At 39.4% G+C, this 22605-nt stretch overlaps 1 protein-coding gene across 7 annotated transcripts in view; it reads left to right on the top strand.

Moving 5' to 3' along the window:
* Positions 1-21998, top strand: part of LOC148873225 (cytidine/deoxycytidylate deaminase family protein) — a 43867-nt gene extending 21869 nt beyond the window's left edge. For 4 of the 7 annotated variants that reach the window (XM_088963554.1, XM_088963555.1, XM_088963552.1 and 1 more), the window contains exons 8-11: positions 11114-11359; positions 11448-11573; positions 18021-18258; positions 18363-18450. In XM_088963554.1, coding sequence (XP_088819680.1) covers positions 11114-11359; positions 11448-11573; positions 18021-18258; positions 18363-18448 — 696 coding nt within the window. In that variant the 3' untranslated portion in view covers positions 18449-18450. Of the gene's footprint in view, positions 1-11113; positions 11360-11447; positions 11574-18020; positions 18451-21963 lie in introns of those variants that run through there. The other 3 variants (XM_088963556.1, XM_088963549.1, XM_088963550.1) reach the window with 2 other exon arrangements.
* The last annotated feature ends 607 nt before the right edge of the window (positions 21999-22605 follow it).

Genomic DNA, 22605 nt, shown 5'->3' with positions numbered 1-22605 from the left:
AAAATAAACTCAATTTCTAGTCTTAAATAATGTATATCAACCATTTTCTAGTAAGGGCTTTAAAAAGTCTCCTTTGGAAAAACTAAATATAAACAAAAATTAACAAATTAGAGAACTAATTCTTAGTTGAATTTATTTGAATCATAGTGAATTGTAGAAGTTATAAGATTTATGAATCAAATCGTGGGATTCAAACAAAAATTGTAAGATTTTTGCAGAAAAGGATTCAGACATAAGATTTGAGTCGAAAGCATTGGGATTCATGATTCAAATCGTGAATCGTATCATAAATCGTAAGATTTTGACAACATTGGGTTCTGTTGTTTACTGGGCAAATTGAGTCAGTTTAAGGGTGTTAGGTGTGAGTTAATTGGGTTTTTTGAGGGGTTTGTGGGAGGCTTTTTGTCTTTGTTGAAGGTTTAGTTTGGAGCTTGGAATTATATTTCAAATGTTCGTAGGATGGTGTTGAGCACTTGAGCTTTTTTTTGTCTGGGTGAAAACTTATCACCTCTTTAATAAAGTTTCTTTTTATTTATTACGCTGTCAAGGCAACGCCTAGGTGACAAGGCACCCTTGGAGGCTCTTCTTGCCTAATCGCCAAGCAGTTTGCTAACTTACCCATCTTTTTCCTGTCGGTGTTTAAAATCCTAGTGAAGATTGCTAACAGATTAGAGAAACTAATGAGAGATTTCCTGTGGGAGCTGGGAGAGAAGAGGGATCATAGAGTTAGCCGGGAGATAGTGTGTAGGAGTAAGTCTTGTGGTGGTTTGGGGCCTGGGAGTATTAGGAGAAGGAATATGACTCTGTTGGGGAAGTGGTTGTGGAGGTTCCCTATGGAGAAAGAGAAGCTATGGGCTAGAATAGTGGCAAGTATACATGGGCTATAGCACAATGGATGGGACGCTGGAATCAGAGCTAGGACCACAAGCAATTCTCCTTGGAAAGCCATTCATGACATGCTACCAGTTTTCTCCTCTAATATCAGGTATGACTTGAATTCCGATAACTCCATAAAATTTTGGGAACAAACCTAGGTGGGGAGCGCCCCTCTAAAGGATCAGTTCCTACCTTTGTATGCTCTTTCTGATTTGAAAAATGAGTCGATCTCGTCTTTCACCACCCCATCCTCTTTCACTTCTGAGATTAGGTGGAACTTGGGTCTAAGAAGGGATTTGAGGGACTCAGACTTCGACAATATTTTGAGCCTTATTGCACTTCTTGATAACGTTGTCTTAGACCCCACTAGGGTGGATTCTAGAATTTGGACACCTACCCCCTATGGCATTTTCTCTTGTGCTTCGTTCTTCAAAGTCTTAAGTCAGTCCACCAGTCCTACCTTCCCCCCTTTCCCTGTTGGTGAGGTTTGGTGCAGAGCAATACCTCCTAGAGTTGGTAGTTTTTGTTGGAAAGCCTATCTGGAAAGAATCAACACTGGTGATTTACTCCAAAAGAAGAGACCCAATACTTGCTTGTCACCTCAATGGTGTGTTCTGTGTAAAGCGGATTGGGAGACTGGTTCTCACCTACTGGTGTCTTGCCACTTTGCGAGGTCAATTTGGGATTGGGCTTTCTCCTTATTTGGGTGCAGCTGGAATCCCCCATCAGACTTGCAGGGCCTTTTCTCCCCTTCCTTTTTCATGTGACAAATAAAAAGGGGAAGGACAATGTGGAGAGGACTAAGGGCTGCAGTATGTTGGACATTGTGGGAAGAAACTCCAGGATATTCTCAGAAACTTAGAGAGGAGCAGCAGATCTAAGGGCTATCATATATATTAGGGCGGTACAGTGGATGAAATCTTTGGAACTATTCATAGATTATACTGTGGATGACATGTTAAGGAAGTGGGGTGAAATTGCAAATTGCACACAGACTAAGTCAGTAATGAGTGTGGCTTGGACCCCCCCCCCTAGTGGATTCTTAAAATTAAACTTTGATGGATGTAGTAGGGGAAATCCGGGACAATTGGGGATTGGGGGGTGTTTTTAGGGATGAAAATGGGGTCATCTCTAGCATGTTCTCAGGCCCAATTGGAGTGGGTGACTCCCTTAGAGCTGAGATATTTGTAGTTATGGAAGGAGTCCGGAAAGCTAAGGAGTTGAACATCAAGAAACTCATAATTGAAGGGGATTTAGAGGTGGTGATAGGGTGGCTAACTAAAGATCAAAATGGTTTATGGAAGTACAATAATGAGAGGAGGAAATTCAAGTGGCTGGTGCGGGAGATGGAAGTTAAGACGGATTAAAAGATCGGCTAATTCCCTAGCTGACGGTTTAGCTAAACAAGGGGCAAAAAGGGATTCACTGTTTTGGGCTAAGCTGTAACTTTAGTGTCTTTTTTTTTCTTTTTTCCTTTCTTGAGGCTCTTTGTGGCTCTTGGAAGATAAGTGTGTTTGTCTTCCACTTGTAAATTTTCTACTGATGATTTAATGAAAGTTTTATTGATAAAAAAAAAGATTATAATTATTAAACTAAAATATTCATTTTTTGTTTATTTACTAATCTCTTTTTATTATTTTCTTATTTGTTATGGTTTAATCAATCAACACAGACATTGCTAAATGCTGTATTCCATTTTGGTTAATGGGGTTGCCAGAGATTTCTTTCCAGCTAAAAGGGGTCTTTGACAAGGTGACCCCCTTTCCCCCTTCCTCTTCACTCTAATAGAAAATGTGTTTAGCGATTTGATTCCAAGGGTTGATACCAATAATCTGATACGAGGTTGGAGAATTGGGGGGAATAATGTGGTGGTTACCCATTACAAAGGATCTCCAATTTCAAAGTAAACCGGAGCAAAAGTTGTGAGTAGAAACCACTATCTGCTAATTCGGTCAAGCTTCTTGTGAAAGGAAGAGGAGAAAGTTGTAGATTTCAGCAATAGAAAGAGAAAAGGGAAGGAAGGAGAAGGTCAAATAGGATTGTGTATGATTACCCTAGCCACCAGCCCCTCATTCTATTTATATTTAACTTAAATATGAGATATTACAAAGATGCCCTTAGTAGGGCGGCAACTCAAACTAAATAGTTACAACCCTTTTAAAAATAAAAACTAATGGGCCCAAGGCTCAACAACTTCTTAATTTAAAAGAAAATAAACTAAACACAAATCGGCCCACTCAACAACACAAATCGGTGGCCCCACTCAACACTCCCCCCCAAGTTGGGAGTAGATGTCACACATTCCCAACTTGCGTAGATCATGCTCCAGCTTATTCTTTGCAACGCCTTTTGTGAGAACATCAACAAGCTGCAGATCAAAAGAAATGTATGGAAGACAAACTTCTCCAAAAGTTACCATTTCTCTGATAAAATGTCTATCTACTTCAATGTGCTTAGTTCGGTCATGTTGGATTGGATTATGGGCAATATTAATTGCTGCCTGGTTATTGTATTATAGCATCATAGGTTCTTCTGCCTGTACACCGATTTTTTCTAACAGAGAATAGATCCAGAGAAGTTCTGAAACTCCATGTGCCATGGCCCTATATTCGGCTTCTACACTTGATCTTACCACAATTGTTTGTTTTTTACTCTTCCATGAGACTAGGTTACCCCCAACTAGGGTGCACACTCCTGAAGTTGATCTTCTATCATCAAGGCATCCTGCCCAATCCGCTTTTGTATAAGTCTCTAGCTTCAACTGTCCGTGATCAGTAAACAATATGTCTTTGCCTGGATGTCCCTTCAAATAAGCAAGGATCCTGTCAACTGCCTTCTAGTGCTGTTCTCGTGGAGCATGCATGTATTGACTCACTACACTTACTGCATAGGAGATGTCTGGTCTTGTCATACACAAGTATAGTAGTCGACCCACAAGTCTTTGGTATCTCCCAAGGTCTTTTACCGTTCACCTCCTGATGCACTGATTCTATGGTTCTGATCAATGGGGGTGCTAGCTGCCTTTGTTCCAAGTTTCCCTGTCACTTGGAAAAGGTCCAAGACATACTTCCTTTGAGAGATAAAAATTCCATGTTTCGATCTTGCAACTTCAATGCCTAAGAAGTATCTCAGTTCTCCAAGCTGCCTTTGTTCCAAGTTTCCCTGTCACTTGGAAAAGGTCCAAGACATACTTCCTTTGAGAGATAAAAATTCAATGTTTCGATCTTGCAACTTCAATGCCTAAGAAGTATCTCAGTTCTCCAAGATCCTTAATCTCAAATTCCTTATGCAGGTTCCTCTTCAGACTATCAATCTCACTCAGATCATTCCCAGTGACAACAATATCATCCACATAAACAATTAGGATTGACACCAAAGATCCCATGCGCTTCACAAACAAGGTGTGATCAGATTGAGTTTGAGTGTAGCCAAAAACAATCAGGGCCTTTCTGAATTTATCAAACCATGCTCTGGGAGATTGTTTCAAGCCATATTAGTGACTTCTTCAGCTTGCATACCTTTCCCTTTTCAGCATTATCATAAAAACCACCTGGAAGATCCATATACACATTTTCTTGCAGATCCCCATTTAGGAAAGCATTCTTCACATCTAGTTGAAACAAGGGCCAAGAGTACGAGGCAGCAAGAGAAAGGAGTATCCGAACAGAGGTCATCTTTGCAATTGGCGCAAATGTCTCTAAATAATCAATGCCATAGGTCTGTGTGTACCCTTTTGCAACAATTCTTGCCTTGTACTTCTCTATACTTCCATCTGCCTTATACTTTACTGTGTAAACCCATCTGCATCCAACTATCTCCTTGCCTTTTGGTAGGTCCACAATCTCCCATGTCTGATTCTTAATCAAAGCTTCCATCTCTTCCTGCATAGTTGTCTTCCACTCAGGTTTGGAGAGAGCCTCACTAACACCCTTGGGTATAGACACTGAATCAAGAGAAGAGACAAAAGTACGGTAGGAAGGAGAAAGTCCACTATAGGATAAGTACTGTGAAATACAATGAGCAGTGCACTTTCTCTTCCATTTTCTAAGAGCAATAGGGAGATCAAGGTTATCTGTAATAGTGTTAGTAGGAAATGGGAACTGAAATAGTAGTGGGATCAAGAGGAATACCTGAATCCGTATAAGCCGAATCTGGAGTCTCCAAGGGATCGACATGAGGTGCGAGTTCTGTTGTAGTGGAATCAACCGCCTTATGAAGTCTCTGCCATGAGTAATGTTGTGAGACGGAACGCAAAGGAGGTGGCAAGGTAGGTGACATCGGGTGGTGGTCAAGCACAGGAGTAGACACAGGGAATGGAACTGGGAGAGGGATAGACTATTGACTTACTTCCCCAAAACACTCCCCCTGAGAAGGATTCCTTGAGAAGTACGTAAATTCAAAAAAGGTAATGTCCATAGTAACAAACTGGTTCCCAGAGACTGGATCATAGCAGCGGTACCTGTAGAGAAGATGGCCGAATGGCCCATAGGCTGTTACTGTATATTATCTTTATGTTTCTTTTTTTGTAATTTCTTGTCCAACTAAGGACCTCTCTTGTAATTACTAAAAGATTAACTTAATAAAAGAGTATTAGAGTGTTAGAGGGAGGTTAAGTTCGAATTCCTCATCCTCTAACTCTCCTTGCCGCAGCTCTCTCTCTCCTTCTCTCTAACTCCTCATCCACTGAAGATGACACAACTGAGGATGAGGCAGGATTAGTAAAGCAATTCTTCAGCAAGAATTGCAATCCTTCAGCAAGGATCACGCAAGGGATGTGAGCACAACTTCAGATCTGATTCTTCAAGCAAGAATTAGAATCAAGAACTATTCTTGACCAGTCCAAGAATGTGGAGATCGAACTGGGTAGGGCGTCAAGAACAGAGAGAAGATTTGAATTCAGCAAAAGTGTTTAATAGAAGGATTTCTCCCTCTATTTATAATCCTTTTGGATTAGCTTCCTAATCCTATTAGGAAAGGGTTATTTGATCCAAATCTTTATTTGGATCTAAACTCTTAAGTGGATAAGACATCTTATCCTCTTGCTGATCTAGAAGCAGATTTAAACTCAAATCACCCATTATTAATTAATCTAATTAACCCACTTTGAATTGGGCTTTAGGCCCATTAAGTTATTAGGCTCACTTCCCCTTTAATTTGCTGGCTAGCTTGGCTTTCTTTGTATGGCGTGGGACCCTAACATTGATCTCCACAAAAGCCATATGGGTTCAGCCTAGCCTCTGTTACAAGGCCTGGTCGAATTCACTGCTGAAGGCAATGAACCCCTGAGCCCATCAGTATGGGCTCTTAACAGGCCCAACATTTAAATTAAATGGTCCCTGGGTCCAGCCACCTATGAAGGCCCAAGGACTCTGGACTTAAGTGAGATTAGCCCATAAGGTCTATAAGCCCTAAATGGTCTTACACTTAACCTCTCAGCTCATAATGATCAAACACTACTCGACAAGAGAGGACCTCTCCCTCGGTTGCAAGGTGCAGTGTTGCACTCTCTGCTCACCTGGATCCCGGGAATTAAAACCTTTTGCAAACATTTTGTGAAATCATAATATATATGTATATCTCTATATAAATATATTTTGCAAAACAAATCTCAACAAGTTTGAAATCAACTGTCGACAATTTAGGTTTCCATCAAAGAGAGTGCATTCTCCAATCATTCACTTTGTCCGACAAAGGGGCTGATTCTGTCATTATGATCACTCACTCAAGTGAATTCTTAGACTGCCCCAACATACCCAGGTTTTGACCCCTGCTAAGGATCTCACTGATTGGCATATCAAAGACAGCCCAATCCAACACCTAGTCCACACTATATGTGCTTCAGGTCTCACCCAGGTAGTTGAGACAAGCCACCCCAACCAACTTGGTAGCACATTAGTATCAGCCTTGGCAGGATAAACCTCCCTAGGTTTATCCAACGGCCGTGAAGATTCTAAACTAACACAAGTCTCATAAGTGTCCAGTTTATGGGTATTACACAGAAACACACCATAATAACATGAATCAATTATGTACTTTATTCATTTACAATAAATGCCAAAAAGTACATCAACCTGATTGGAGCTAAGGGCATACATTGTCTAACAATTACCTCTCAACCTTTAAGATCCCCATAAAAGTGGCCAATAAGCTGGAGAAATTGATGAGAGGCTTCTTGTGAGAGCCAGGGGATACAAAAAAGGATCATTTGGTAAAGTGGGAGGTGGTTTCAAGGAGTAGGGATAGTGGAGGCCTAGGGTAAGGACACATCAAGCTTAGAAACATGGCTTTACTGGGTAAATGGCTGTGGAGGTTTCCTTTGGAACAAGAGAACCTATGGCATAATGTAATTGTAAGAATTCATGGCATAGCAAACAACGGATGGGACGCTGGTCTTGATCCTAGGGCAACAAGGGCTTCTCCATGGAAAGAAATTCACAGTTTACTACCTTATTTCCTTCCGCTGATCAGGTACGATGCTTGTTTGGGTAATAAAATTCGTTTCTGGGAGGATATCTGGCTTGGGGACATTCCTCTCAAAGACAGATTTCCACCTATTTATTCTTTGTCCCTCAACAAAGGGAAAGTGATTTCTTCAGTGCTTGTTAATAAAAATTCTTGGGATCTAGGTTTAAGAAGAGGGTTGAGGGATCATGAAATGGACTTAGTAGATGAACTAATCTCACTTCTTAATACTGTTTTCCTGGACCTATTTTGTCATGACAACAGGATCTGGTTAAAGTCTCCCTCTGGCTCCTATACTTGTGCCTCCTTCTTCTCCGCCCTCCATTCCTCACACCTAGGAGGTTCCTTTCCCACAAAGGAAGTCTGGTGTAATCTTGTACCCCCAAAAGTAAGAGCCTTTTGTTGGGAGGTGGTGCTTCAGAAGATTAATACTCTAGATAATTTACAAAAAAGAAGGCCGAATCAGTGCCTCTCCCTTCATGTTTGTTGCCTTTGTATGGGAAATGGTGAGACAGTAACACATCTTTTACTTTCTTGTCCCTTGGCTTCTTGTGTATGGGATTGGTTTTCTTCCTTATTTGGCTGCAGGTGGACTACTCCCCCGGATGTGACAAGTCTTTTCAACCCAAGTTTCTTTCGACTTTCAAAGAAAAGGGGAAGAGTGATGTAGAGGGCAACAAGAGCAGTCATTCTTTGGTCTTTATGGGAAGAAAGGAACAACAGAATATTCCAAGGGGCACAAAGATCAACAAAACAAATCATTGACTGTGTAGCCATTAAAGTCATACATTGGCTGAAAATAAGTGATTTATTTAAAGATTTTTCAATGGATGATATACAAAGGGGCTTGTTAACAGTGGCAAACTCCTCAACCAGACAATCTGTCTTTCAGCCCTCTTGGACACCAGCAGCACAACAAAGGGTAAAATTGAATTTTGATGGAAGCTCCATGGGTAATTTAGCACCCTCAGGAGCTGGGGGAGTTTTTAGGGATGGGGAGGGCAGAATGGTGGCACTATACTCTGGTCCCATAGGAGTGGGAGACTCTTTGAGAGCTGAAATTTTGGCTCTCCTACAAGGCCTGAGATTTGCCAAGCAATGGGAGTTTCAGAACTTGGAGGTGGAAGGAGACTCTAAATTGTTAATAGGGTGGCTGCAAACAAAGAAGTTGGGTGTATGGAAGTTTAGACAGCAAATTAGGGAAATAATCTGCTTGGCAAGGGAAGTTGGAGTAACATTCAAATGGGTAAGGAGATTGGCAAACTCTATGGCAGATAGCTTGGCAAAACAGGGACCTTCAGGGAAAACTTATTTTGGGCTGTACTGTAATTCTTGATGTTATTTTGGGGTCAACACTCTTTGTCTGAGTGGTTGACAGTGTAAGATGTTTATTTAATATTCTTAATGAAAGTTACCGTTTTCAATAAAAAATGCTGTATTCAACACATTTTCTTCTTCTTCCACTCTTTGGATCTTCTCTTTTCATTAACAATCCTATCATTCCTCTCCTCGTAAACAGACCATAAAGTAGCTACCCTTATACATCTCCACATATTTTCTCCTTTTCTTGTCTTAGGATCAAAGAGCTCCTTTTTAAATAAGGTCTCTACATTCCTTGGGGCACTCCACCTGTTACCAAATAGAGAAAAAAGTTTATTCCATAGACTAACAGCATAGTGTAGGAGGTTAATAGATGTGCAGATTCCTCACTTGCTTCACATAGAATACAAATGTGAGGTGATAAACAACAATTTGGCCTCCTTTTTTTTTTTGTAAAATGTCACAAGTTTTTATTTTCAAGAGGCTTTTTTTTTTTTTTTTTGATCAATATATTTTCAAGAGGCTATTGGGAATGCCCTTTTTGTAAAAATGTAACAAGTTTTTATTTCTAAGTGGCCCTTGAAGGTTTGGAGTAAATTCGGCCTTCTTTTTAAGAAATTTGGAAGGGTTGTGTCTAGAACTTGGTAAGAGGAATAGGAGAATATGGACCTCGTCACCCTCAGGTATCTTTTCTTGTGGCTCCCTTGTTTCAACCCTTATTCAATCTAGTGAAAGCCAAGGGTCTTCCTTCTAAAGAGATTTGGAGTAATCCTATTCCGCTCAGGGTGGGTGGGTTGTGCTGAGAACTGTATAAAGAATAAATACTTGTGATCTATTGCAAATAAAATGACCTAGTTGGTGCCTTTCCCCTCATTGGTGCTCCCTCTGCAAAGTTAATGGTGATAATTGCTATCACTTATTAATCTCCTGCCCTTTTTCTTCTTCAATTTGGCAATGGTTCTTTTCTTTGTTTGGGTTCAGGTGGAACCCTCCCCCTAATGTGCAAATCCTATTTTCTTTTACTTTCCTAAGCTGGTAAAAGAAGAGGGGAAGACTACTATGGAGATGCACAAGGGCAGCGGTGTGTTGGACAATTTGGGAGGAGAGGAACCAAAGACTATTCCTTGACAAAGCAAGAAGCAAAGAAGCTGTCATCGAAGCTATTCAAGGTGGTTCACTGGATTAAGTCATTGGATATCTTTAAAGATTTACCTGACATTGAGGTGATGAGAAAGTGGAGAGAGGTAGCTGATTCTGCTCTCAATAAGGAGGTGGTTAGGCCTGTTTGGTCCCTATCCTCTAGTGGCTTCATTAGACTCAACTTTGATGGTAGTAGTGAAGGCAATCCAGGTCCATCTGGCATAGGAGGAATTTTCAATAATAAGGGAATATCATTGCACTCTGCTCAAGTCCAATTGGAGTTGGGGAATCATTAAGAGCTGAAATTATGGCTGTTATGGAAGATTCAACAGGCTAAAGAACTGAATATTAGGAAGTTGTTAATTGAAGGTGATTCAAAGTTGGTAATTAGCTCTCCCAAGAGAGGAGGAAGATGGATGGTGGTGCTACATTTATGAGAAGAGGAAAGCTGTTAAATTGCTACAAGGGGTAGACGTGACTTGTAATTGAGTCAGAAGAGATGCAAATGCTTTTTCTGATACACTTGCTAAACTACAGGTGGGAAGGAATAATTTATTTTGGGCTGCATTGTAATTTTTCTGTTGGGTAGGGTTGAGAGTGTTTATCCCTTCCCTTTATTATTGTACTAAACTTCCTCTTTTTAATGAACTTGATTCTGTTATTGATAAAAAAAATTCTAATATACATAAGCAAATTGATGGGTAAACCTTACACCCAACCAACAGCAGGCATTACAGGACACTCCACAACCTTCAGAACTTCACCAATGAGATGTACACCACTTGTGGCACATGAAACTGTGAGTCTGTGACTAATTCCAAAAAAGGAATCTGTTCACATCATCTACCACAATACAGGTCTGAGAAAAAACCAACCTTGATTTTACAACCAAAAACAAAGAAGAAGAAAAGGAGAAAAGAAAGTAGTTTTGATTGATTAGTGCTGTCTTCTTCCCTCAGTTCCACTAGTGAAAGAAAGTCAAAACAGGAAAAGAAATGTATAGGAAAGTTGTCTTGTTCATATGTATTGTTCTTACCATCTTGTCAGCCTTGAAATTCTTAGAAAAGAGGAGAATGATTGGAGTAGAAAATGTGAGTGGGTGGCAGCCCTCTTCTTATTTATATTAGGACAACAATAAAATAATGTAAAAGGACAATAATGCCCTTGACACTAACCCGTACATAGTACAATACACAACTACTGAATAAACAACAATTAAACATCATTGAAGAATTCTGTTGACACTAATGTGATATTTTATGTTTACACTGATTGTTTCTGTGTGATTGCCTTACCTGTGGTTCATGTTTTACAGGTTGGACCTGACATACTTATTAGTGGATTTCTTCAGCCCATTCCAGACTTAACACCTATAATTCCATCAGTAAATGAAACTTCAGCAATTGATCCAACCGTTACTCCTGATGATGCAAGAATCTTATTCTTTTATAAAGCATGGGATCCTTATGGTGCTTTCTCAAACTTCTCTCCATATCCATTGCATATGACCGATGAAAATGGAGTTTATCTTACATGGCCAAGTGTGGAACACTATTATCAGGTTAATTTGCTGCTAATTTCTTATATGTGATTTAGTTTTTTTTTGCAACTTATGTTGGGAAGTGTTGTAAGAATCCTTCCGTTTTCAGGCACACAAGTTTATTGGGGTCAATGATCCTCTAGCAAGAGATTGTATTGAGAAAATAAAATCATCAAAGAGTCCAGAGGAAGCAGCACGTGAAGGAAGGAAAATACAGAAGCAATGCCCTGATCTGGTATGGCTCTATCAGCTAAACAATTGGTGCAAAGATAAAAAGTATTGATATGCTCATGTTACAATGATAATGCCCAATCTAATATCTTATCTTTTTCTTCTAAAGTACTGAAAACAGAAGTTCAATTCTAGAAATATGCTTCAGGTTCCAGACAAATGCAAAATCTTCTCCCCTGGGGTTTAATATATCCCCATGGGTTCTCCTAATTGAGCTCAGCAGTTCTTTGGCTTACGGAAATGCATTTTATCATTATAATGTATGAAATTTAGTGATGATAGGTGATGGTAATCATAATAATGTTACTATGACGACCATTTTCTTTGTTTCCTCAAATGCAAACTTAGCTAAACTATCTCTAATTCTTGTTCATCACATTGAAATTTTCAGTGAAATATCCATCTGGAAATAAGTCTGTAGATCACTTGTAAATCTTCAACAATAAGTGATTATTAAGAAAAAGTGAAGAAGAATGAAATCCTTCAAGAAGAAGGAATGCTCTGGAGAGCTAGAGATAGAGTTTTTGGAGAGCTGATGATCAGAGACTATTGCTAAGTCAGTTTTGTATGTGTTACACTATGCTAAGATGGAAAAGACTATTTTACCCATCTTCTTTAAATTTTCAAAGTGAAACATCTGAATAACACAAACACCTTGTTGGTCTTCTCCAACCCAGATGAAACAGAAACCGAAAGGACCTTACCTTGCTGGTCTTCTCCAACCCAGCCGAAGCAGAAATCGTAAGGACCATAATATATAACATTTGAAATGTTTGGACAGATTCCTACACCAGGTAAGAGAATCTTCATTATATGATGACATAGCAGCCAATTCGTTTTCCATGTCACCCTCCCTCATTTTTCTTGAAAAAATCCCAAAATATATCCGAGCCTAAAAATACCTAAATAATATCTCTTTTGAAAGTGGAGAGAGACTGTTGAGCTTCAGTGCTGAAGCACGGAGGCAAGAACAACAATGGCACTCAAGCATGGAGTCCAGAAAACATGACTTTTTGGTTCTTTCCATCTTTATTGGTTCTCCAAAAGCTCTCTTGGAAGTCTATTTGGTAAGGGTGGAAGGTCCACTAATTCTTAGAGGATACCTTGATAGGTCTTTGTTGTTTCTCTTTTCTTTACACAAGTTTCTTATAGGTGGAAGATCCAAAAGCTCTGTTTTCTCCTACATAGGATTCTTAACAGAGTAAGATCTACAAGTTCTCATATCCTCCTCTTGGAAATCAAAGGGAACTTCATTCATCAATCACTCTATAATGATTTGTAACTGGGGAAACAAGAAAGAAAATCAAGAATGATTTTCAGGGAGGAAATAACTGATGAATCAAATCCAAATGGCAATACGAATAAACACCCAAAGTAAGATCTGCATCTTCTAAGGGCATTTTATTTACCTCAACCTGCAACTCTAGAAACTGAAAAAATATAGAAGAAACCTAGATGCTGAGGAATTTCAATGATCAAATCTAAAACCACCCAAGTGGAAAAGAAGGAATTAAACATCTATCAATTTCTTTGATTGCATAAAACCCCCAGCTGCAAATAACCCTTTTCTAAGAGGTAAAGTAGAAGAGTACAATGAAATGGGTAGTAAGACACCACTCATTTCCGTCACAGATCTCCCTTCTATGTTCTTGACCTTTAGCTGAGTAAAGGTTGAAGGTTGTATTCTTGTTTGCAAGGTGGATGTTGAGTTTTATTTTGAAAATTTGAAAAATATTGGAGGGCAAAATCGACCACAAAAGGGTAGTATTGGGTTTTAAAAAAAATTATACGTCATGTTGTCTCACATGTGAACGGATTGTGATGGAATGCTACTGAACTCTAATGGCAGGGAAGGTTTAGTCAATTGTCAACAAACTTAAGGATACTTTAATACAATATGTAAACAGTAGAGGTAGAGTTGGTTAATTTCCCAAAATTTAGGGGTACTTTAAGAAATTTGCCCATATTGTTATTGGTTGGGTATCCTGCAACCATTTATAGGCATTTTTCTTGCAAATCTCACCTAATGCCAAAATATTCTTTTGTCAGAAAAGGTGTATGATAATACATGATTGTACCGAAATGCCACTGATTAATAATGACTAAAGAAAGCCAATAACATGACTAAATAAGGTCCAATAACTTAAGGCCCACTAACACCCTTAACTTAAAACATAAATATCCCAATGGGACCACACGTGTGATCACCTATCACAACACTCCCCCTCAAGCTAAGCATAGATATCCATCATGCCTAGCTTGCCAAGAAGACCATGGAACTTCATTGAAGGTAATCCTTTGGTAAGTACATCAACTAGTTGCATTTTTTATGGCATGCAGGGAATACGAAGTTCGCTAGAGACAGTCCTCTCTTGTATGGAGTGTTTGTCCACCTCTATTTGTTTAGTTCTGTCATGTACTGGATTATTTGCAATATTGATTGCAACCTTGTTGTCACAATTTAATTGGAGAGGCTCGGTTATTTTTATGTCCAATTCAGTTAGGAGTCTTTTGAGCCACAACAACTCTACAACACAATGAGCCATTGCCCTATATTTTGCTTCTGCACTTGGTCTTGCAACAACAGTTTGTTTCTTGCTTCTCCATGTAACTAAGTTTCTTCCAACAAAGGTACAATACCCTGATATAGACTTTTTGTCTCCTATAGAACCTGCCCAATCAACATCGGTAAATGCCTTAGTCTCAAGTCTACCATGCTTCTTGAATAATTCCTGATGAGGCACAAATCCGCTCACTCCCTTGTGTCTCAGTGATGTGGCTCGACCTGGGTTCCAACTTGGCGATGCCGAGCTGTGAATCTGTATGTTTGAGCTGAGAGATGCTGTGAAGGAACAAGGGTCAGAGTGCCTGGGTAGGTTTTACCTAGGGGAACACTCCGATGCTTAAGTCAGTAAGGAGATTTAGTGAGAATCTTTGAGAGAGTTCAAGAGCTTCAATGTGTGTACCTTTCAGAGCGTCCCTAGGTTCTTTTTATAGTTACTAGGCATTCAGGTGTCATTGATCGTCTACGGAGCTGTTTCCGCAGTTTGAGGGAATGGTGGTCCGTTAGTTGCTAAATTCGCGTGGTGGTTACAGGTCGCCCGTGGGTCTTGTGGTGCATGGTTCAGCAAGCTGTTCATGTAGTCTCGGTAACGGTACTAGATCGGATATGGTGTGCGGGACGGTTTTGGGCGAGCTGTTTGTTGTCGATGGGCCGAGCTCGGCCACACACCTGTTATAAACTGCCACGTGTTGAGCTGGCGAGCTGTCTTACTGAGTTGGACACTATGTTGCTGACAGCGTCCACGTGTTCACCATCAAGTGGTTTGACCAAAATGCCCCTCATCAATTCCCTTTCCAGGACATGTCTTCAAATATCTGAGGATCCTCTTAATAGCTTTCATATTAGGCACCTTGGGAGCATGCATGAACTAACTCACAACATGTACTACATAGGTAATATCCAGATTGGCAAGAGATAAGTATATCAAATTTCCCACAAGCCTTGGATACCTTTCCTTGTCTAGGTAGTCTTCACCATCCAACTCTTGCAACCCATGGTTTATCTCCATTGGTGTATCAGTAGGTTACTCCCTGTCATACCTATCTCCTTTAATAGGTCTAGGATATACTTTCTTTGGCAAATGTATATTCCTACTTTTGACCTTACAACCTCAATCCCTAGAAAGTACCTAAGGTGTCCCAAATCCTTGACCTCAAATTCAGAAGATAAAAATTTTTCCAGTCTCATTTTCTCTTTTGAATCATTCCCAATGATAACATATCATCAGTATATACTATGAGACCTGTAAGCTTTTCACTTTGTCTTCTTATGAATAGAGTATGGTCAGCACCACTCTAAGTGTACCCAACATTCTTCATGACTCCACATAGCCTCTCAAGCGATGCACAAGGAGATTGCTTCAGACCATACAAAGCCTTCTTTAACCAGGAGGAGGATTGATAAACACCTCTTCATGCAAGTCCCCATTTAGAAAAGCATTCTTTACATCTAACTGGTGTAGTTCCCATGAATAATTAGCTACTAAGGGTAGTAAAACATGAATTGTGTTGTTCTTGGAAACTGGGGAAAATGTCTCCTTGTAATCTATCCCTTCCCTTTAAATAAACCCTTTTGTTACAATTTACAAGTCGTGCCTTGTACCTTTCCACTAAATCATTTGCCCTATGCTTTACAGTAAACACCCACTTACGTCCAATGTACTCTTCCCCTCTAGTAGATCCATTAGCTCCCACGTTTTGGTTTTCAACAAAGCCCTCATCTCCTCATTCATTGCCTCCCTTCATATAGGATCTGTTCCAGCTTCAAAGTACCTGGAAGGAATATGGATAGAAGAAAGAGTAGAAACAAAGGAATGGTAGCCAGGGGACAAATTAGAATAAGACAAATTTAGCAATAGGATGGTGAGTGGTACATGAATGAACGAGTTTCCAGGACATTTCTTCAAGCATCCAAGGATATTTCAGCAAAAGCTAGGTGGGAGTCATGAACTAATTGAAAACCTCAACTACAAAAGCAATGTTAGGCTGGGATGCTGGATCATGTATAAATACAACCTTCCAATCTGGTATTGTAACTTGATAAGATCTAGAATAACACCACCATCATCCTCCCCAAGCGTATGATTTTCTTGGTAGCAGAATTGGGTATGATTGAAGGTCCCAAAGTGGGTGGGGATGGAGTCTCCATTATGCATCTTCAGTTTGCAAGTGATACATTGAGTTTCTTGGGAGGTTCAGTTGATCAGATGCTGAAGTTGAGGGTTTAAGTAGCTTTGAGGTGTTATATGGGCAAAAGATTAATTTGAAGAAAAGTGTGATGATTGGAGTGGGCAACATTTCTCAAACTTATTTTGAGGAGTGTGCATCAAATTTTGGTTGTATGGTAGGGGAATTCCCATTCACATATCTGGGATTACCAATAGGTGCAAAGGCTTCAGTCTTTTCAACTTGGCAGCTTGTTCTGGACAGGATTGATCAAATGTTGGTGGGCTGGAAAGAGAAGTACTTGGGGGAAGAAATTCTTTAATTAAAAGTGTATTATCCAATTTGCCAATGTATTACTTATCTTTGCTTAAAATTTATTCTTCAGTGGCAAACTCAATTGAGAAAATGCAGGAAGAGATTTGAGATAGAGTTAATGCCACTTATACTCTAGCCTGAAATACTACTTAGATCTATCATCTTAGAAATGAGGCCAGCAATATGAGACGGGGAGAGGTTGGTTGCAATGTACTTCTCATTACAGGCTGTTTTCTGGGAGAACAACCACCTAGGGCCATTTGAATGGAGGGATCCACTGGGTGCAAATCAGTATAGAAAGTTTATTGAGAAGATCTGGGTGTCTGAATTTTTGGTAGGCTTAAATCATGAGTTTGATTTTACCAGATAGCATATCTTGAGTGTTGATATTATTGGCTTTCCTTGCAGCATATCCCTTGTGAGAGGAACTGGAGGGCATCCATGATTCAATTATCAAGGAATCTCCAATCCCCGGGGACATGTCTAATAGTCTTTTACATTCATTATAGGCTGTTTTGCAGCACATTCCTAGTTCATGAATGTAGCAGGGAATACAAGTCTGGCACATGGTCTATTAGAGATGTCCCTAGGGATTGGCTGAGCTTTTTTGACTGTGGTCTGCAGCTCTAAGATGTCTCCTGAAAACCTTAAATCTCATTCACAAAATTTATTTTTGCGTGTAGGACTTCTTTGCTTCTCAAATGCTCTCCATTTTCTATATGGGTAAGTGGGTAATTTCAGTGTTGGAATTTCCCTTTCGGCTTGAAAATGTGAAATGTTTTGAAAAATTTATACAACAGTATTTAATTTTAGGTCATAACGGATTCACCAAAAAATATTTACATCGTAACAGTATCCATTTTGTGAGAAAAAAAAAATTTGAGTAAAAAACATACCATTTCCACTATCAGATAGTATCAAGGAAACTATCACCTAAACCTTGGATACTCGTAGTTTTATCCTGGTGACAACATTCTAAACCATTATTAAGCTTAAACTTAGTTTCTCAAATGTTAGATATATTTATTAACTCTTAGTCACATATTCTCAAATTTTGGGCTGGCAAGTGGATTTGAGTCAAAAAGTAGTCACTTTGTGCAAAAAATGCAAATAGCTAGGACTCCCAAGACCCCAGATAGCTGGAACCAACATTAGGTTATGACGTTCATTTTCATTTCTACCTTCTTACCCAATTAAGTTCTTGTCTAATTTGCACTTCAGCCAACATACTTAAAGATATTCATGACATGAATAACTGTAAATTTTGCATGGTAGGTAGTTAAAGATTTGAGACCCGTATTATATGTGCCTATGTAACGTAGATTGTTGGTATTATCTTGCTATTAATTGTTTATTAGTTATTAATTTCCTTTGATTTTGTGATTTTTTTATCTTTACCAACATATAGGTAAGACCTGATTGGGAAACTGCAAAGATTGATGTTATGTATAAAGCTCTGAAGTGCAAGTTTTCCATCTACCCTCATTTGAATTCTCTGCTACTGTCAACGGCTGGATCAGTCCTTGTTGAAGCCTCACCATATGATCTCTTCTGGGGTGGAGGCCGAGAAGGAGAAGGATTAAATTACTTGGGTCGGCTGCTGATGCAACTAAGATCGGAGTTCCTGGGAGAGTCATTGACATCAAGTGAGAGCTCGTCTAAGCATTGTAATTTATGAAGTCAAAAGCAATGAATAATTATTTTCTGATAGATGTTTCTTTTTTTTTTTTTTTTTTTGCTAAAACGGAAGGGGTTACACAAGACAGCGGTAGCACATCCCAAAACATCACAAAAACAAATGAAATACAAGTCTCATGGAAGCTCATTAACAGATAAAATCGATCACTATCTGGTGAGTTGAGTGTCTGTTTGGCATTGATGCCATTGCTCCAGATAACGGTGGCACATCAGTGCCATGTCGGAAAAAATGGTGCTCCAGAAAATGCCAATATGTTTGGAACCGTTTTCCTCCAAGCCATGCCTTAGAAATCGAGAAGGTGTGGTTTGAAGCACCGCTGAATTTGACGTATCAGTGCTGAAAACAGATATGGAGCACTAGTACCAAACTGAAAGTGTCATTGACTTGTTGCTCCAAGAAATGTTCTACCTGACAACAACATTTTCAAACAGAAAAAAATGACATCATTTTCTGAGAAAACCATATTGTATCTGTAGCATCGGTGCCAACCATATACTTAATCAATCTAATTAGTTTTGCAATAGATATGATGGTACTTGATATTATGAATCAGGATGTCACTCCTCAATAATGTTCCTTAATCTCTATGGAGGTTACACTTTTTGAAGTAGACAATCGATGATAAGTTTGGAATCACCCTCTCAATTATAACAGGCATATTACGATTCACAAATCATGAGATCAGCATTGGGCTTTCCGAGTAACTCAAGCTTTGGCAAAACTAATAGAAGTTTTGCCAATTGAATACACTTCCACATTCAAGACCCTACCAAAATGGTTCTTAGCAATGTATGCCACTATATTAATGAGGGAGTTCTTGTGGAAATCAGGAGAGGAGAAGAAAGACCATAAAGTGAGTTGGGAGGTGGTAACTAAAAGCAAGCAGTTAGGAGGGCTTGGGATTGGAAATATTGGGAAAAGAAACATGCCATTGTTGAGGAAATGGTTATGGAGGTTTCTAATGGAAATGGTCAAACTCTGGACGAAGATTGTGGCTAGTATACATGGGTTGGAAGACAATGATTGGGATCCAGGAATCTTGGCAAAGATTACAGATGTTTCTCTTTAGAAAGCCATTCATGATTTGCTTCCGGTTTTCTCCCATTGGATAAGGTATGATCTGAACTCTGGTAATCTCGTAAGATTCTAGGAGCAGCCTTGGGTTGGAGACTCATCTCTGATAGACCAATTTCCCTCCTTGTATGTGTTGCCAGACCTGAAGAATGAATCCATTTTTTCTTTCTTAGTTCCTTCTGATTCTAATTCTGGTTTTGGATGGAATCTAGGGTTGAGGAGAACAATAAGGAATATGGATTTGGGTTGTCTATCGTCTCTACTAGCCACCTTTGAAAATGTTTTCTTGGACCCGAGTAAGGATGACTCTAGAATTTGGACCCCATCCCCCAATGGTTCATTCTCCTGTGCGTCGTTTTTTGAGACTTTGGTCCATCCTCCTATTTCCTCTGGCCTTTCCTTGTTAATGAGATTTGGAGTAAACCCATTCTTCATCGGGTTTGTAGTTTTTGTTAGGAAACTTTCCTAGAAAGAATAAATACAATTGGCTTGCTTCAAAGAAAGAGACCTAATTATTGCTTATTTCCCAATAGATGTGTTCTTTGTAAAGCTAATGGGGAAACGACTTACCACCTTATGGTTACTTGTCTAGTTACTAAGACTATTTGGGAATGGGCTTCATCCTTGTTTGGATGCACTTGGAATCCCCCTATGAGTTTGCAAAGCTTGTTCTTTCTCTCGTTCTCTAGATGGCCTAAGAAAAGAGGGAAGATCATGTGGAGAAGCATTGGAGCAGCTGTGTGCTGGTCCATATGGGAAGAGAGAAACTCTAAACTTTTTTCAAACAAGGAAAGATTTATGGAGAATTTAACTGAATTGATACACTTAAGGGTCAATCATTGGCTGAAATCTTTGGAGCTTTTTTCAGAGTTCTCCATGTCTAATCTTTTGAGAAAGTGAAAAGAAGTTGCTACCTCGGCTCAGTGCAAAAGGACCTCTAGACCTTCTTGGTCCCCCCCCCCCCCCATTCAGGATTCATGAAACTGAATTTTGATGGTTGTAGTTTAAGGAATCTTAGGCCTTTTGGGATTGGGGGAGTTTTCAGAAATGAGGTTGGAATTATTTTTGCTATGTTCTCTAGCCCTATTGGTGAGGGTGACTCTCTTAGGGCAGAGATTTTAACAGCTTTGGTAGGAATCAAAAGAGCAAGAGAATTAAACATTTGGTGTTTGATCATTGAAGGGGACTCGGAAGTGGTAATTAGGTGGTTGAAGGAAGACAACAATGGTTTGTGGAGCTACAGAAATGAATAGAAAAAAAATTAAATGGTTGAATAGGGATATTGAGGTGAAGTACAGCTGGGTGAAGAGAAGTGCTAATTCCGTGGCTTATGGGTTAACCAAGCAAGGGGCGCTTAAGGATTCTTTGTTTTGTGTTACTTTTTAGCTTTCTTTCTTGTTCTCTATTGTGAGGGAGTTAAGATATTTTACCTCCCCTCTCTTGTACTCAAAGTTTCACAATTTTTATAATCTAATAAAACATTCTGTTATTGATAAAAAAAAAAAAAAATGTATGCCACTATGTTATAGAGCAAAATCCATTTAGCCCGTAGGAGGCATCAAAGTTAATCTTACTACTACCCTCATGAAGATTTTTCCACCGAAATAAACATTCTTTTTCATGATTATTCATAAAAATATGACCATTTTTAGTCATGACTAAAAAATTGTCTTTTGAGGTATCTATTTGATATCACCCTCACCTACAAATTTTCTTAATTAGTCATAATACACCAACTCAATTTTACTTGACAAGCATTGTTCATCTTGGAATGGCTATATCCGTTTCAATGGATCCTAGAATCCAAGATACTATTTTAGTATTATCAATCTTCCATTGTTTCAACCCTTTATTATCAAATTCATCAGGATTGGCAACTGATCCATCAATATAACCCCATAAAATTTTCCTTCAACATAAAACTAGAAGTGGAACTTCCACAAGGCATAGTTGACTTAACTGACTTTGAGTTGTCTGAAGCCATTTCAGCGATGAAACACCCCAGACAGTGTTGCAACAAGTAAAAGTGATGTAAACAGACCTTAATCCGCTCAATATCAATCTGATATAAGTGAAGTAACCAAAGATAATATACCAGCAACTTAGAAATTAGTAACAGTCCAGAAAATCACCCAAAATATACAGCAGATCGAGTATGAGTCCAAAAAAAGCTAAGTCCAGGATCGAAACCTGGAAGAAGTCAAAAACCCTATCAGGAATGATCCAAACACCAAAAGTGTAGAGAGAGAAGAGATCGACACCAGATCTAGGGTTCAACAACAGTCTGAAAGAATAGGAGTGATATTTTAAATACAGTTTTGGTACAAGTCCTTGCGCAGCAAACAGCAGCAAAAGGACTGATCAGAACAATTCCTAAAGAAAACTGATATCTCCAAAAGAAGGACAAGGCCTAGTTAAGGCTTAGACCAGAGCATATCTAAACCGAGGCCAAATTGACCGGGGCCAACCTAAGCAATGCCTAGTAAGGATCTGAAGTCTGAACCGTTCTGTCCAGACTTTGTTTTGATTTTTTTTTATTTATGGTTGTACTAACTTTGGCTCAACTTTGCTGGTGCAGATAATCAAATGGCTTCATAAGACAGGGTCAGCCTTTCATCAATCATGAAGATGAAGGTTTCGGGGTCTGGCAATACTTTAGAGGCCCGAGCAGCGGACATGACATCGGCATCGTTGAGACCTAAGTGACGACCTGAGGGCAACGTCGTTTTATCTCTGATGATGACCGAGTCATCGTGATTCGTGATCAGGACAGCAATACGACCAAAGGGACACAGGAAGAAGTCTTCCATGACTGGCAGATCTTCACCCTCCAGTGGTGAGTCATAGTTGGGGACGGAGTTTGGGACTTTCAAGTGGCCAAGGCGCTGGTGTGTTCCTTTCCACTAACCGGTTTGAGGCCATGGCAGATTGCACAACCTTCTAAACTCCTTCAAAGTCATGCATACCACAAGGCCAAGGAAGTCGATATTCTTCGCTTTCTCCTTTTCTCTTGTATGTTGTAAGAAAACTGATTCTTAAACTTCTTTCACGCTCATGTCACATCGAGGTACTACAGAAGAAAAAACTGCCAAATCCGATCCAATTTATCGTAATCGATTAATTAACATGTTATGAAATACGGAAAAAAATCATTGGCTTATCAAATTATCTATCGAGCCGTAAAAAAGATTCAACAAAAGACAGAAACAAATCCACTATA

The sequence above is a fragment of the Nelumbo lutea genome, chromosome 1 (genome assembly GCF_056320005.1).
Source record: "Nelumbo lutea isolate HS-2025 chromosome 1, American lotus-T2T, whole genome shotgun sequence".
NCBI classification, from domain to species: Eukaryota; Viridiplantae; Streptophyta; class Magnoliopsida; order Proteales; family Nelumbonaceae; genus Nelumbo; species Nelumbo lutea.
Note: the sequence above shows the minus strand (reverse complement) of the source record. Positions and strands in the feature narration are given on the sequence as shown.